Source organism: Phascolarctos cinereus, unplaced genomic scaffold (genome assembly GCF_003287225.1).
Source record: "Phascolarctos cinereus isolate Bilbo 61053 unplaced genomic scaffold, phaCin_HiC Scaffold_726;HRSCAF=1367, whole genome shotgun sequence".
Lineage (NCBI taxonomy): Eukaryota > Metazoa > Chordata > Mammalia > Diprotodontia > Phascolarctidae > Phascolarctos > Phascolarctos cinereus.
In genome coordinates this window covers 622,014-640,394 of record NW_027556098.1, presented here as the reverse complement: position 1 = coordinate 640,394, position 18,381 = coordinate 622,014, and the positions used below count along the sequence as shown (strand labels likewise).

The following is an 18,381-nucleotide window of genomic DNA, read 5'->3' as shown; positions in this document are numbered from 1 at the left end:
TGAGATAATATATTTAGAATGCTTTGCAAACCTTTGGCTACACTTTCCTCCCTTTCCAATCTTGATCCCTCAGTGAACTAGTTCCATTCCAGACTGTGCTCTTGAGTCCTTTAGCCGTTATCCTAATACCAGTCTTGCCATGCCAACTCTCAACCTCACTCCTACAAAGTGTTCCATAAAGCTAGAGAAAATCATGAAACTTTGCTGACTGAGTCCACTACAAATTTATGTTACATAATCTCAACTGGTCCTTCACTGTGTCAAGGCAATCCTTTTACACATTCTTATTTAATTAACTATCACGGTGGCTTTTCCAAACTTTTTGATCAGTTCTTAAGCCTCCTAAGGCTCCCTAGCCTCTAAGCTGAGAATCTTGTCTCATCTTTAACTAAAATAATTGAGGCCATTCGGTGAGAGCTCTCTCTTTTCTCTTCCTCACCTCACATAACCCCTGTGCCTTCTGCAACTATCTCCCTCTTCACCCCTGTCTTACATGAGGTAGCCCTTTTCCTTGACAAAGTAAATCCCTCTACATGCACAAATGACCCCATTCCATCCTGTCTTTTCCACCAGATTTCTCCCTCTATCATTCCCATTCAATTAGTGGCAGCTTCCCTACTGCCTACAAACATACCCAAGGCTGTCCACAGTAGATTCCTCCACTTCTTTTCCTTTCACTGTCAATTTTACCTTCTTAACATTTCTTATATATTCTCCTTTCTCTCCTAGGACACTGCCACCATCCTGGTACAGGTCCTTATCACCTCACTTCTATTCTGTTGGATTAGTGTAATAGCTCAATAACTGTTTTCCTTGCCACCAGTCTCTCTCCACTTCAGTCCATCCTCTACTCAGCTGTCAAATTGCTCTTCTTAAAGTGTACATCTGACCACATCACCTCCACCCTCCTTTCCCTCTCATTAAATCCCTATCACCTCCAGGATCAAATGTAAAACTTGTTTGATATCCAAAGTCTTTCTTAACCTGCCTTCTCCTCATCCCATTTCCAAGTCTTCTTATACCTTACACCCTCCCCACTACCATGTACTCTCTAATCCAGTAACACTGCCCTTCTTGTCTTTGAACAAGACATTCTATCTCTTGATTCTGGGCATTTTCACTGGCTGTCTCTCATGCCTGGGATGCTCACCCTCATTATTTCTGCCTGTGGCTTTCTTGCCGTTCTTGAAAGTTCCAGCTAAAATGCCACCTTTTACTAAAAGGAAATATTATCTTTTCCTGATCCCTTTTAATTCCAGTGCCATGGACACCATTCATCACGAACTCTTTCTTTTCCCGTATGCCTTCTGCCACTCTCCTCTTTGACCATATCTCTCATGAAGAGGTGGCCCTACTCCTTGCCAAGACTAACCTCTTTCTCTGCACATATGATCTATTCCATACTATCTCTTCCAACACATTGCCCTCTCTGTCATCCTCATTATATTGCTTATTTTCAATCTCTCCCTGTCTACTGGCTCATTCCCTACTGCCTATAAACATGTCCATGTCTCTTCTAGCCTCAAAAAATCACTTAATTCTCCCATCCCCACTATTTTCCTGTATCTCTTTTGCCCTTTGGGACTAAACTCCTTAAGAAGATCATCTACAATAGGTGCTTCCACTTTTTTCCCTCTCATTCTCTTAAACCTTCGCAATCTGCCTTCCAATTTCATCATTCCACTGAAACTGCTTTCTCCAAAGTTACCAATGATTTCTCAATTGCTAATCCAATGGACTTTTCTCAGCCTTTATTCTCCTTGACTTCTCTGCAGCCTTTGACGCTGTTGATCATCCCCTTAGCCTGATACTCTCTTCAAGGTTTCCACTCTTGCTCCTAGTTCCTACCTATTGGACCTCTCCTTCATAGTCTCCTTTGCTGATCTTCTGTAGGTGTCCCATAGGAGTTTATCCTAGGCCCTATTCTCTTTTCCGTCTGTACTACTTCACTTTGTGATCTCATCAGCTCCTGTGAATTTAATTACCACAACTGTGTTGATGATTCTCAGATCTACCTTTCCTGCCCTAATTTCTCTGCTGACCTCCAATCTCACATCATCAACTGCAGCATTGCAACAGCAACATCTTGAATTGGATGTCCAATAGATATTTTAAACTCAACGTGTCTAAAATTGAACTCATTATCTTTTCCCCTAAACCAGGAGTGGGGAACCTGTGGCCTTGAAGCCACATGAGGCCTCTAGGTCCTCAAGTGCGGTCCTTTGACTGAATCCAAACTTCAATGAAGTGGTTCCCTATCACTGCCAGGATCAAATATACAATCCTCTTGTGTTCAAAGCCCTTCACAACCTGTCCCCCACCTCATCTTTCCAGTATTCTTATACCTTACCCCCCACCACATATTCTTCAGTCCAATGACACTGGCCTTCCAGATTTTCCTCAAATAAGACATTCTGTCTCCTGACTCTGGGCATTTTTGATGGCTGTCCTCCATGTACAGACATCTCTACTTTCTGTCTTCTTTCAAGTTCCAACTAAAATCTTACCTTCTGCAGGAAGCCTTTTCCAGTTCCTCTTACTTACAACATCTCTCTGTTGATTATTTCCTATACAGTTTGTTTGTACAACTTTGTTTATTTGTTGTCTCTGCCATTTGATTATGAACTCTTTGAGAACAGAACTTTGCCTTTCTTTGTATTCCCAGGATTTAGCACAGTACCTGGAGCACAGTAGGTACTTAATAAATGGTTGTTGATTGACTGATACAGCTTCTTCCTCCTTTTTTCTTCAAACAATATTATTTGTTATATAGTATGGATCTCTTGGAAAGGAGAGAAATACTTTGTAGTGGGAGAAATTCTCATGATGTAATAAAAGGATGTCAAAAAAATTTGTTTTTTAAAAAGATCATACATGGTAGTCATAGATCCAATCCAGTAAAAGTGTTTTTAAAGTCCCTTATCTTCCAACATTGTTCTCTATTTTATAGATGTGTAAATTAAATATGGACTAGCAACTAGACCACAATTTTTCATTATTAATGGTCCTTGTGTTTCTTTAAAAAAAATTATCAATCTATATTTTTGCTTCATTTCCAAACACCTCCCAAACTCCTTCCTTCTCAAGTATGCTACCCTTGTCACAAGGAATAAAAAAGGAAAGAAAGAACACTTCAGCAAAAATAACCAATACACCAACTGAGTATGACAGTATATGGAATAGTTTATATCCCTTGTCCCTCTGTAAGAAAGGGAGAGATATTCATTTTCTCAATAGGGTGAAGCTTGGTCATTCAATTTCTTCTTCCTGTTTATGTTGTATATATTTACACATTCATATTTGTGTCTAATGGTAGCCATTTCTAGGGGAAGGGGAAGGGAAGAAAAAAAGGAAAAAGAAATTTGTATGATTATTATATATTTCAAAGGAATAACAAGTTATATATAATAGATTTGCAGTTTCATGTGCAATCATCTTTTTATATTATGTTATGGAAATGTTTGTTTTAGTCTCTAAAAATTTAAAAAATCGTAACTGTGAATGTGAATGGCATGAACTCACTCATAAAATGGAAATGAATAGCAGAATGGATTAAAAATCAGAATCTAACAATATGTTGTTTATAAGAAATAGGTCATCAGGTCAGCTAAGTGGTGCAGTGGATCGAGCCCTGGCCCTGGAGTCAGGAGGACCTGAGTTCGAATCCAGCCTTCCTAGCTATGTGACTCTGGGCAAGTCACTTAACCCCAACTGCTTCACTAAAAAAAAAAAATAGGTCATGCCAGATTAATTTTATTTCCTTTTTTTTTTTGACAGGGATACCAAACTAGTAGGTCAAGGATTGACTGTAGATTTGGTTTAACTAGAATTTAGGAAAGTAATTGTTCAATTATTTCAAATTATTATTCTTGTGAAAAAGATGGAGAGATATGGATTAAATGATAGTACAATTGGTTCCACTTGGAACTGGCTGAATGACTGAACTCATGGAGTGTGTTGTTAATGGCTTAATGTCAGCTTAATGGGAGGTATTTTATAGGAAGCCCCAAGTATGTGTTCTTGGACTTATACTGTGTAACCTTTATATCAATAACTTGGTTAAAGAAATAGATGTCCTCACATTTGTAGAAGAGGCAAAGATGGAAGAAAAAGCTCAAACAATGGAGGACAGAGCCAGAAATCAAAAGATATTGACTGGGAAATTAATCTAATATACTGAACTCCATAGGGATAACTGTAAAATCTTACACCTGGGTTCAAAAAACATTCACAAGTGTAGGATGAAGGAGCAGTGGTTAGGTAGCAATGTAGGAGTGTGTAGAGCATCTGCCAGGTAGATCCTGCCTACTTTTATGCATGCCTAGGACAACAGTTTGCAAAAGCTATGGGGGTTTTAGTGTACCCTAACCTCTTTATGAATCAGCAATATGATGTTCTACTCTTTTTTTTTTAAACTAATGTGATTCTGTGCTGTATCAAAAAAGGTGTAGTTTTGGTATTATATTTAGTTCTGAATGTCATAGTTTAAGAAGGACATTGATAAACCGGTGAGAATACAGAGGAGGGCAACAGGGAAAGTCAAAGACCTTGAGTTCATGGTTTATGAGGATTGACTGAAGGCACTGTGGATAGTTAGCCTGAATAAGAGAATCCTCAGGGAGGACATGAAGGCTGTGCTTACTCGAATTCTTGGGGCTTTCATGTGGAAGCAGGATTTGGCTTGCTTTGTTTGCCCCAGAGGGCAGAACCAGGAGCAATATGTGGAAATTTAGACTTGATGCCAGGAAAAAATGCTTTCTAACAAATAGTTGACTAGAAGTGAAACGGGTCACCTCAGGAGCTGCTAAGTTCTCCTTCACTGGAGGTTTTCAGGAGGAAGAGGCTAGATTACCACTATTTGGATATATTACAATGAGAATTACTGTTGGGTATGGATTAGACATTAGACCAAATGTTTGCCAAAGCCCCTTTTAACTCTAAAGTTCTGTGATTCTGGAATTAGAATTATTGAACTCAAGAGTTCTTTTGTACTTCCTGAAAACATGTTTCTGGGGCTAATAATGTGCCAGTGTCTGATACAGCTAGAGACATCCAGGTTGAATACAGTAATCTCTTCCACATCGTGACTTTCTCCATCATGATTTTGATATATCATGAGTAGGCATAAGTAATTAAATGGGAATATTTTGGAGTTTAGTGGAAGCTGGAGATGGTGTGCAAAGGCCAGCAGAGGATTCAGAGCCTATGACCAAATACTTAATACAAATTTTACAGTAAGGTACTGTAAATACCCCATAGAAGAAAAAGAAAAAATTCAGGCTTCTTCTTTGGTATGAAGGGAGGGCCAAAAAATTTGGATTTTTCAGATTCACTAACCCCCAACCCCAATCCCCGTGATGTGGGAGGGATAACTGTACATAGGAATTGTCTTCATATGGAGAAAATCAGCTAGGTGGCATAGTAGATAGAGTGCCAGGCCTGAAGTCAGGAAGACTCATGTTCCTGAATTCAGATCTGGCTTCAGCCACTTACTAGCTGTGTGACCCTGGCAAGTCACTTAACCCTGTTTGCCTCAGTTCCCTTATCTGAAAATGAGCTGGAGAAGGAAATGGGAAATCACTCCTGTATCTTTGCCAAGAAAACCCCAAATCTGGTCACAAAGAGTGGGGCATGACTGAAAAACAACAACAACCATGGACTAAAATCCTATGACTATTCATAGGTGAAACATTACCTTTTTGTGGGAGGGAAGAGTAGAGAGGGAGGTTGTATAATTGGGGAGAGAGGAGGTAGCAAACAGAGGAAAACATGATTGAGCCGTGAGAAGAAGGGATAGTGATTCCTCTTGTCTATCAGCAAGAAAGGGAGATGCAACAGAATGAGTTGGAGGGAGTAGAGGGGTCTGAGTGGCCCTATGGAACTGGAATGGGGAGGGCAATTGTCTCACTATAGAGGAGATGGATGGGAACTTTGTGATGGGTTTAATATGGGGAAAGGTGTGCATTGGGAAGCTGCCTTTTCTAAGAGACTGCTGTACTTCCTTGGGTAATATTCTTCTCTAGAAGAGATATATGAGTTTTCAGGGACAGCCAGAACCCAGAATGGTTGATTGGTTGGGGAGGCATAGAGACAAGGGTGGGATGGATGGCATGATCTTGATAATAGAGACTGACCACACAGAGGACAGGGGAAGGGCACAGGCTACAGAATCTGGGAAACTGAGTCACTCCTGCTTGGCAGAGCTTCAATCTAACATTACTTCTCTCTTCAACTGATATATCAAATAGTGAGGCAGAGCACAAAAAAATCATGGGACGAGATCTACAAAGGCAGTAACATAGAAATTGGATAGAAGAGAGAGCTTTGCTCTGTGAGGAACAGAGAGAATGAAAAAAGAACAAGGGCCTAGTACATGAATCAAAAGATAACATTTTGGAATAGACTAGAAAGGAAGAAAAATAATGAAAAGAACAAAGTGATGGATTTTTTTTTTTACAAAAGGACACAGTAAGAGAAAGATACAAAAGTAAGAGGTTAGAGGGAGGAAAGATTTTGAATTCTTTGTTCAAAAGGGCTAGGAAAGAGAAGGGATAAGAAAGAAGAAATTGATAGTGAAATAAATGAAAGAAAGATTACTTTGGCAGAAGTATGTAGAATGACTTAGATGCAGGAAATACTCAAGGCAGCTAGACCAGGTGCAAGGAAATTTCAATAAGCCAAGAAGGGGTCCTGGGAGACTGAACTACAATTTTGACAGAGGGCATGTGTGTGATGGATGACATTTTTTGAAATTATTTGCGAGCTTTTGCAGAGGTAGAATTGATAGGACTTAGTGTCATATTGTTAGTGAAGTTTAGGGACGGCAAAAAGGCTCAAAACCTCAGTGACTGTGAGAATGGCGGCACTATTAGTAGAAATTCAGAAATCTGGAGGAGGTATAGGGTTTTGTTTATTTTAGGAGAGATAAGTTGTTTTAGACATAAGTTTGAGGTTTTACAGGATATCCAGGTTGGAAATGATTAGTAAACAGTTAAAAATTCTAATCTGGAGCTCATGAGAGGGATAAAGCCTGGAATAAAAATTTGGCAACCATCCTCATAGGTGCAATAAGTGGTGCCATAGGGCAGCACAAGCACTAAGTGAAAGAAAGGAAGCCCGAAGATATAACTTTGTGGAATTCCCACATGGACAAATACAGTCCTTTAGTGCGAGACATATTTCCTAATGTCTAGGCTATTTTCTAACAGTTGGACGTGAATTGATGACTTAGGTAATCACATTTTGTTCAGTTTCTCAGTTGGGTCTGACTCTTTGTGACCCCATTAGAAGTTTTCTTGGCAAAGATACTGGAATACTTTGTCATTTCCTTTTCCAGCTCATTTTGCAGATGAGGAAACTGAGGCAAACAGGGTTGAGTGACTTGCCCAGGGTCACACAGCTAGCAAGTATCTGAGGCCAGATTTAAACTCAGGAAGATGGGTCTTCTTCACTCCAGACCTAGGAATTCATCCACTGAGCCCTTTAGCTGACCTAATCACACTACTGATTATTTTTTATTATTTTTATTTTATTTTATTATTTTATTTATTATTTATTAATTTATTTACTTTTAATTTGAATTAGAAAATCTAATCCTTTTCAAATATTGGACCATTCTGAATTTAAGCCTTTGGATATAAAATGTTACTAAACACCATTAAAATGACATCTTGGAGAAAGATTATAACTCTCTTCTTGCCATCTGTCCTACAGAAGAACTCTCTGGAACACTGGACCTTCAGAGACCAAGCCCTTTAGACTTCACCCCTTAGCTTTAGAATATTTTTCCTGGGGCCTGTGCTTTCCTGAGTGGTGAATTCATGAGTGCATGCTTAGGTGGCTAGATGACCCATAGTATCTAACTGACCTCAATCATTCTTCATGTCTATGTCATTGCTCTTCATCAGACACAATGGATCACTCAGAGTCCAAGGGTTCAGAGTCCTTTTACTAAGGAAATGCAAAGAGATCAAAAGAAGAGGGAAAGACAATGTTTATGGCAAAAATATTTATAGCAATTCTTTGTTGCAGCACAAAGGACTAGAAGCAAAAGAAGTCCTATCGAATGGGAAATGACTAAAGAAATTATAGTACATAAAGGTAGTGGAACATTATCAAATTGCACAAAATGTTGAAATGGATGTTTTTAGAGAAACTTGGAAAGACCTGTATGAATGGATACAGAGTGAAGTGAGAAGAACCAGAACAATTTAAGCAATAGCAGCAACATTGTAAAGAAAAACAATTATGAAACTTCAAAACTAATAAGTGCAATGATCAACCATGACTCCACAGTATTGCTGATGAAATAAGTTACTCCACTCTTGATAATGTTGATGGACTCAAGATGTAGCATGAGGCATATGTTTCTGGATAAAAGTCATTTGTGGATTTGTTTTGTTTGAGTATGAGTATTTGTTATAAAGGTATTGTTTTTCTTTTTCACTTTTGGGAGACCAGAAAGGGTAAAAGGAGTCAATGATAATATTGCCAAAAAAAGAAGAAAAGAAGAGAGTCATTTATTTAAATACTTAAATAACAATTAAATTTAAATAAAATATTTAAATGAAAATGAACAAAAGAGAACAGAAGGGAGATCAGAAGAAAGCATAGACAAGCAGAATAGCTTTGAAGTAGCAAGAGTAAGGAAGGCTTATCTTCGTGATTTCAAATCTGACCTCAGACAACTTACTAGCTGGGTGACCTTCGGCAAGTCACTTCACTCTGTTTGCCTCCATTTCCTTCATCTGTAAAATGATCTGGAGAAGGAAATGGCAAACCACTTCAATATCTTTGCCAAGAGAACCCCAAATCGGGGTCATAAAGAACCAGACCATGACTGAAATGACTCAACAACTACAACAACAAAATTGAATTTATTGTGTGTCTATGTATGTATATGAATGTATAGTGTGCATGTATATGTATATCTATTTTAAAACATTCTATACATAGTAGACATTTACAATTTCACATGTAATCATCTTTTTCTGTCCTACATTGTATATTCATATGCTTTTTTGGGGACATATATTTCATGCAGAATAAAAAAGAAAAGAATCCATCAATTAAATTAAATTAAAATTGATTGGTTATTGGTGATTTTTAAGAGAGCAATTTCAATTGACCAATAAGATCGGGAGATTGCTGGACTGATTAATTTGGAAGCAGGTTTCTAATGGAATGTCCCAAAGATTTGTCGTAGGCCCTGTGCTAATTAATATTTTTGTCCATAACTTGGACGGCATGCTTATCAAACCTGCTGATGGTGCAAAGTTGTGAGAGACAGCTAACACATTACGAGACTGAGCCAAGATCCAAAAACATCTTGATGGGCTAGAATGATTACTCTGTTGTAACAAGATGAAATTTAATAGAAATAAATGTACATTTGGATGTACACTACATTTGGATTCAAAAAGTCTGTTTTACAATGGGAATGGGGAATAGGCGTGGGTAAACAACAGCTCTAGAGGATTGTAAACTTAGTACAAAACAATAGTGTACGGCAGCAGCCTAAAAGGCTAATATTGACTTGCATCTTATCAAGAGAGGCATTGAGTGCATAACAAGAGAGGTGCCCTTCTTAGACATTGCATTTAATTCTGAAAGCCATATTTTAGGAAGGACGTTGAAATGGTAGCTGTGTCTAGAAGAAGCTTTAAGGAAGGAGAGAAGACTGCAGAACATGTGAAATGAGTATTAATTGAAGAAACTCAGAATTTTTACCTACTCTGGAGAAGATTTAGTGGGGACATCAGAGCTGAATTCAAGTAGTTTAAGGGGCTGTCATTTGAATGCTTTTTAGGGTAGAATTAGAAAAATATAAGTGGAAGTTGCAGAGAGGCAGATTTAGGTTTGAAAGAATGAGAAAACTTCTTAATAATTGGAGGCAACCCAAACTGGAAAGGGCTGCTTTGGGATATAGTGCATTTGATGTCACTTCCTCTCAAGTGGAAGCTTGTTGACCACTTATTGAGAGATTTCTATATATAATATATGCAATCCACACTGGAACAGAAATTCTCTCAAGTGCACACGCACACACACACACACACACTCACAGAGTTCTCACTTTATGTAAGTGGACCATTTTGTAAAGAGATTTTTGTGTAATGTTAATTTGCCCACAAGTGTGGGGAATGGCAGGAGGCAGGAAGGAGGGGGCTGGCTGGTTCAACACATCGGAGTCAGGTATGGAGAAATGAGAGCAGTAGGAGGAACTTGGGACTAGCCATGTGGGGGTCTGCCTGAACCAAGAAGAAAAAGGAGGAGGCCGGACACATTGGGGCCTGACATAGCCACAGAGAGGAAAGGACAGGTAACAAATGGGGTGGAAAACAGATAAGGGGTATCTGAACTCAGAGGGAAGATAGACACTGCAGGTGGACACCTGGGTGGGTTGGTGGAGCAGATCAAAGGTCTCATGTCAAGCCAATCTGGCAGCAGTGACTGTTCTGCTTTCACTTGGAGAGTTTTTTTTCAAGTTTTTCTTTGCAAGTTTTTAAGTTTCTTTGTGTGTTGCAGAACAAGGAGCAGAAGTGGAGAGAGAGAAAAAGAGAGAGAGCAAGAGAGAGAGAGAGAGAGAGAGAGAGAGAGAGAGAGAGAGAGAGAGAGCGAGCAATGTACTGTACAGTAAAGTTAGCATGGGTGTTTTTTGAAATATGGATTTTTCTGTCAGAATTCTTTATGTAAAGTCAAATTTGCATAATGAGAATTTAGTAAAGCAAGAGCTCTTTCAATAAAGAATCAGTCAGTCTGCAGTGGGCTATGTGCTAGTGTCCAATGAGTCTTTCTATGGTAACAAAGAACTTGCTTGTTGAATTGAATTGAAATGAAATTAAATCATAGGATCATAAATTGGAATCTTCAGAGACCATATTGTCCAAACCATACATGAGCAGAAATTCCTCTCATCAAGCTTCTACCTGAGTGGAAGTGACAGCAAACCCAGCATATATTTTATAGACACTATGTATTTTATATTTATAGACACTAGTCATAGAGAATGACCCTCCCAGATAATAGTAGATAATTAATATCAATACAATGAACAGAGTACTACTGAACACTTGTGTTCTAGTATCCTGCTAATTATTTGCTACGTGTTACTCAGTTACCTGATGTTGTAGTTTCTTGATAAGAGAAACAATGATTCAGACCTTATGTTTATCCCATAAGGACTTCTGAAAGTTTTAATGAAATTGTAGGCATCGTAAGCCTTGCTAGCATTAAACAAGATGCTTAGGTAGGTATATTAACTCTCTCAGGCTACTAAGGTACCGTTTGGTACACTGTAGCACTGATACACCAAATGGTACCCTTGGGAACTGGAAAGAGCCATTTCAAAATGATTTTATTAGAGCTATCTCTCAACTTTTCCATGAAAACAAGTATGAATAAATAAAATCCATTGGTTTTATACTCTGTAACTTCAACTTTCTGTGATACGTGCTGATAAACAACAAAACTGAATTCTTTACCTTTATCTTTCTTCTTATTACTGGAATTGGTACTTATAAGTAATGGGATGACTGAATAAAAAGTGGATGAATAACACAAATGAGGAATGCAGGAGGTCTGGATAATCTACAAACTAAACAATGATCCTCCAGATAACTGGGAATTGACAACTTTTTCAAAAAATATTTTTTTAAAAAAAGGACATACAATGTGATTGAAACTTTTGTTCTCATCATTTTAGGATTCTAGATGAAATCATCCTTTTTTTTCTCTACAGCATCTGCTTCTATTGTCATGATGTACTAACTCTCTTTCTGGGTCTTTGTTGTTTTTGTTGATTGGTAGCAATAAAGGCAGCTGTGCTTATTCAGAACTGGTACCGAGGTTATAAGTCTCGGTTAGAATTAAGAAGGCGCCAGGCCATGAACATCTTTGAGTCTATTGAATATGCGGATGAACAAGATCAACTGCAGGTCTGTACTTTTATCTAGTTCATTTGTTCTCTTCCTTTGAAAATGTTTACGCACCACCTATCTTCTAAAAAAAACAATCAGTTAATAAACACATATTTATTAGGCTCCTAATATGTGCCAGACCCTGTGTGCTAGACACTAAAGAAGAAGGGAACATGAAATAAATATAGGTCAGAAAAAAAATTCATTTTAAACTCAAATGAACTCCCTTTAATACTTTTGGCAGATGGCTAAATAATTTATATTCAGGCTGAACCTCAGCTATTAAGGGGCAACTCTAATAGTAAACATTAAACCACATTTTCCTGTAACTATCTCAGAATCAATCAAAGAATGAAGTAAGTGGATGATTTAGGAGGAAGACAGTACTTCTTGGAGTTCACAGAATCATGGAATGGTAGAGTTGAGTGGATTATCCATATTAAAACTCTTTTTTTTTGAATGAGAAAACTAAGCTCAAAGAGTTGCAGTGACTTAGTTAATGTTGCATAGTTAGTATCAGAGTTGGTCCTAGAACTCAGATCTTATTCTGAGACTCTATTGTCATTGTTATATCAAACATTATTATACCAAAAAGATGGTCAGAAATCAAAATCACTTTTCAAGACTGGCTTTCTCACAAATTGGGATTTAGAGGGGAGTTAATACATGCCCATAATACATGCTTAATCAATCCTTGTTTAATTTCTGATTTGTATAGATTGTCATACGTGACTCCTCCTTGTTATTCACCCCTCCTACCACATCCAACCAGTTACTAAGTCGTGGTGATTTTACCTCGACAACATTTTTCACATCTGTGCTTTTCACATACAGCCACCATTTTAATTTTGACCCCTATTACTTTTTGCCCAAAATATTGCAACCTATTACTAACTGGTCTCTCTTCTTCTAGTCTCTCCCCTGCCTACTCTCTCCTTACACAGGTGCCAGATTAAAATTTCTTGGAATAAATCTGACCAATCTGACTAAAAATTCAGTGGTTCCCAATTGTCTTTAGGATCAGATACAAAATCCTCAGCCTAGTATTTAAAGCCTTCTCAATATGGTTGTCAAGTCCCTTTCTAGTTTTCTTTCATATTTATTCCCTTTTGCACACCCTCCATTCCAGTCAAACTAGCCACCTAGGTGCTCCGCTATATCTGACAGCCTCCATTTATGTTACTGAATAAGCTGCTTCCCCTGGTCCAGCATGCACTGTTTCCTCACCTCTGCCTGGTTTCCTGCAAAACACAGCTCACCTGACACCTATTACGTGAAGCCTTTCCTGACCTTCCCAGTTGTCAGTGACAAAAAATAGTACTAACTTCTTCAATTCAACAAGTATTTATTAAATATCTACTCTGTGCAACAACACTGTACTAGGCATGAGGTATTCAAAGATAAAAATGGAAATAGTTCCCTCAAAGAGTTTACTTTCTCTCCTAGCTCCACGTTATTTTTTTTATTGTTGATGTTTTCTTATGTTTGCTCATTTTCCATCCTTACTTCATGAGTTGAGATTTTGTTTTGGGACCAGGCTCTGTGTATTTCTGGAAGGAATGATAGGGTCTTGTTCGTTATTGATTTTTATTATCTGGGTGCTGAATAATGGGGTGCTGTATTTTTCAAGCACTAACTTGTCAAAGTGGTCTGATCCAAGATGTAATCTGATGGTTGCTCTTTAGGGTGAAACCTTGCTTTGACCTCAGAGTGACCCAGCTAAAGGACTCAGGAATCCTTGGCTAGACCAAGTCCCAGATCCAATTTCCTTGCCTCTCAGTATCTACCTTTGGTTCTATGCTTTCTGGATTGCTCCTGGTCCCCAAACAGAAACACCTGTAAAAGCTATGTATTTTGTGACTTGATTGACATTTTTTCTTTTTTTTTCAGCTAGCCAACTTTTTCTCCTTCATGCTGGAAAACTATACAACAAATAACAAGGACAGTTCAGGTAGGAAGATAAGTTGAAAATAAAATTAAGAAATGCCTTTGAAAGATATATTGTATGGTGAGGCAAAATAAAGGTCTAAGAAGAATAACCAGGAGGCTACAATGAAAAGTTACAATTATTTTTGAACCCTTAGATAACTCTATTACTACTACTACTACTACTACTACTATTACTACCACCACTCTTACAACACTTTAAGTTTTGCAAAGTGCCTTATGTATGTTATCTCATTTGATTCTCACAACAATCCTGGGAGATAGACACTATTACTAACCCCATTTTAGAGATGAAAAAACCAAAACAGACACAGGTTAAGTGACTTGCCTAGGGTCAGGATCACACAGCAAATGTCTGTGGTGAGATTTGAACTCAGGCCTTCTGAGCCAGATCCAGCTCTCTTTCTACCATATCACCTAGCTGCCTATGGAGAGGAAATTAGAGGAAACCAAGTTATTATTATAGATTTATTAGGAACACTTATTATTTTAAAAATTCTGCAATATAGAAATGGTAAGAAAGTAAAGAGATGATACAAACTGTGCTTATATGACAAGTAAGCAATGCATTTAATGAAAAAATAATCAGTCTAATTGGTTAGTTTTTGTGCTATAGATCCAACACTGAATTTTACTTTTCAAAAGATTATTATAGGGGCAGATAGATGGCGCAGTAGATAGAGCACCAGCCTTGGATTCAGGGAGACCTGAGTTCAAATCTGGCCTCAGATACATAACACTTACTAGCTGTGTGACCCTGGGCAAGTCACTTAACCCCATTGCCGAGACAAAAAAAAAGATTATTATAATGTTATAATAATAACAGTTTACCTTTCACACAGCAATTTAAGGTTTACAAAATAGTTCCCCTATAACTGTCTAGTGAGTTAACTAGTGTAAGCAACATTATTCCTGTTTTAAATGTGAGAGAGCTTAAATGGCTTTTTAAATGGCTTAAATGTCCAAGGTTGCATAATTTTTTTTAGCATGCTGGCCCACACCGGTAGTGAATACTAGAGCCAGAATACAAATCCAAATTTCTTCTGACTCTAAGCTCTTTCCACTCTACCACCGTGGCTCTCCTATACTATTTCACCTCCTACAGACGATAGTGCTATGGTGTGACTTTTTGAGGACCAACTGCTGATGATGTTGATGACATTGATGGCAGCAAGTGATTGACTGGTAAAGAAGGCAGCAGCTACCATGTCATAAAATGTCAGGGCCATAAGCAGCTGACCAACAAACAGTTACAATCCAGAAGTCACAATATCTTGAAATAGTGCATACAGAGGATATGGAGAAATGGTCTATTTCAGGTGAATGTTATTAAACATGGTTGTTCACATTTTTGTTCCTCTCTTTTTCCTATGGGGATTATTAATAATAAAAATGGCTACCATTTATATAGCATGTTAAGGTTTATAGGTTTATGTGATCTCATTTGATCATCATAACAATCCCTGAGATAGATGCTATTATAGTCCCTATTTAATAATGATGATGATGATTACAGTTAGTAGAAATACTACCCTATTTGATTTGCACAATAACCCTGGGAGGTGAGTGCTATGATTAGCTCCATTTTACAGATGAGGAAACTGAGGAAGAGAGAGGTTAAGTGACTTGCCCAGGGTCATACAGCTAGTGTGTGAGGTTGGATTTGAATGCAAGTCTTCCTGACTGCAGGTCCACTGCTCTTTCTATTAAAAAACCACATAGCTGACATTTTACATGTAACCCAGGTTTCTAGACTGGAACATTTTGCATGAAACTTTGCTAATTGATGGAGAAAATGATGATGTGACCATGTATGACAACTTGAGGCGCAGTGTTGGTGCAAAAGATTTGGAGAGGAGAGGCTTTCTTCATGCCTTCTTTCAGAGAGGCTTACAGATCCTCTATTACATGTCAGCCAATCCCCTAAATCTTTCTTTTTTCTCTAAAAGAAATCTGGAACCACATGTGGATCTTTCAAAGAAGAAATGAATGATTCTTCTCTCCAAAGCTTTTATAACAATACCACGCCTCCCTCAGCCATGCAGGGTTACTTTTACCATTCTCTCTACCAATTAGAAGAGTTTTAGGTAAAATACTCCAGGCTGCAAAAAAAGGTTTATATGATTTCAGTTGATCACAACAGGATAAATACTGATCAGGAAGTTGAGATTAAAAGAGGTTAAATGACTTGCCCTGGGTCAATACAGATTATAAATGTCTGGAAAACTCATTCTATTGGAATAGGATTTTTGTAAAATTCAATTTTATAAATATATTCAAAGGCCAACACTATATCCACTACAGCACCCAATCTTCATTATTCTCTAAGAATATGAACAAATGAGAATCTAAATGCATTTTCTAGGAGGCAGTTTCCGGGCATAAAAAGCTCATTACTTTTTTATCTGACTTCCTGTTATTTACTCCATTCAGAATGCCTATGGTATTTTATGATATCTTTATAAGCTAGCTAAAAGCCCTACCAAGACTGGTGGGAAGAGTAATGTTTTAATGATAATGATTTGAAACCTCCTTGCAACTTTCTCAAATGGACTAAAGTGTTTAATGATCCATGGAAGGCTTCTCAATAGCGAATATTCCTGAAACCAAATTTGATGGAGAGAGAAGGAAAAAAAAAGTTTTTCTCATTCAATTTGTTGTAGATCTTTGCAATCAATTTCTCTTCCTGATCATCAGTAAAGTGACTTCTAAAAGGAAATCTAATAATGGAGAAATGTGTCTATATTATCTCTATCAATTGCCCATTAATTTCTTGTGGCCTAGTCAGTTGATAATTCATAATCTTTTAATTCCTACTGTCAAGTATATAGAATTAAATTGAAAATTTCTCAATCACCCAAACCATGTTTAAAAATACCAATGATCTTTTGAGAAAAACTTAATATCATCTATCACATCTTAGAATTTAGGTAATATCTGACTCCTTAGAGTTTCTAGACAGTTAGTTACACAATAATTAAGATTTTCTTCTTTTTCACATTATTATTTGTCAGATACTTCCATTTTTCAGAATTGAAATAAGGACTGAAGACCATGCTTTCTACATAAAGATTCTGGCCAAATTTAGGACCATTTCTATGTTTTCCCATTGATGCCAATATAAATTTTCCCTTTGAGTTGGTAACTTCTATGATGAAATTAGACTTTATGTTCATTGTTTTCTATTCTTTTAAAAATTAAATGTTTCATTGATGTGTTTATTTTTTTTTTGAACTTTTTTGCTGAGGTGATTGGACTAAGTGACTTGCCCAGGGTCATGCAGCTATGTAAGTGTCTGAGGCTAGATTTGAACTCAGGTCCTCCTGACTCCAAGGCCAGAGCCCTATTCACTGTGCCACCTAGCTGCCCCTATTTAATTTTTTATGCATTAATCACTAACCAATAACACCACTCTACTACCTTCTTTTATAAAAGCAACAATAAAATAATATCTAATGCAGCCACCATAATTGACAGAATGTATAAGGTTTTTCTCCTGTTGAGTGACCACCTCCCAATAAAGAACAAGGAGATGTGTTCCAACATTAGTCATCTAGAGCAAATATTGGTCATTGTATTTTATCTCTGCTATCCTTTCACTTCACTTGCATTCATATTACTGTAATCACTGTATAGTGACTTTCATGAAAATCTAGAGAAGGGAGGATATTTTGGAGGTCTTGAATTATTTTTTCCTTTGGTTATTTACTGGCTTTACATGGAAAGTATGTAAAGTATATAAACTTGATTAACAACACTGCCTAATTAAAAGTATATTTTCTTCTCAAAATTGTTTTCTCTTTATTACTAGCTATTATGGGGCTATCTAGGTGGATTAAATTGTTGGGTGGGCCAGAGTTTTGGTTGAAGTCAATATATTAGATTTTGTGTTTTTATAGTTTAATTAATATCCTAATGGAAAAACAGTGTCCAAAGGTCAAAGTTTGCACTTAGTATCTCAGCCAAGCATTTCTTAAATGTATGCCTTTAGTCACAAGCAAGGGAGTGTGGATTGCTCTCCTGGAAAATATTGGAGCTGAGCTAATTAGTATCTATCAGATCCTTATGTCAAGGAGTTTAGTACTAGGCTCTAAGTGTTCATCTCTACCCCAACTTCTGCCTTTATTCTAAGGGATATCAACGTATAGGTTGTTTTCTCAGGCACCCTAATCTGTCCTCCCCAGTTCCTCAATTGTCTCAATTCCCATTCCCCCTTAACATCTCAGAAGGATCCTTAATTCCCACATCACCCACATTACTTCCATGATCAAGAATTGTGATATTCCCTTCTCCAACCATGACCTCTTATCATTCTCTGTGCCTCATTCCTCCTAAATCTATCCTCCATCCTTACTGGGACCTTTAGTCTCTCTATCTCCCATACTTTCCCAGGCTTCACTTTCCTATCTTCCCAATCTTGACCCTATCTCTAGCCAATTCAACATTACACTATCCTCTAGTCTTTCTTGTATCTCTTGCTCTTGCCCTATCATTGCTTTATTTTGTCAATCCTCAA

General features: G+C 37.5%; 1 protein-coding gene across 8 annotated transcripts in view; it reads left to right on the top strand.

Moving 5' to 3' along the window:
- The window catches only part of PPEF1 (protein phosphatase with EF-hand domain 1), a 138,243-nt gene that overhangs the window by 39,192 nt on the left and 80,670 nt on the right, over positions 1–18,381 (top strand). For all 8 annotated transcript variants that reach the window (XM_021007417.2, XM_021007419.2, XM_078146077.1 and 5 more), the window contains exons 3-4: positions 11,809–11,936; positions 13,809–13,869. In XM_021007417.2, coding sequence (XP_020863076.1) covers positions 11,809–11,936; positions 13,809–13,869 — 189 coding nt within the window. The remainder of the gene's footprint in view (positions 1–11,808; positions 11,937–13,808; positions 13,870–18,381) is intronic.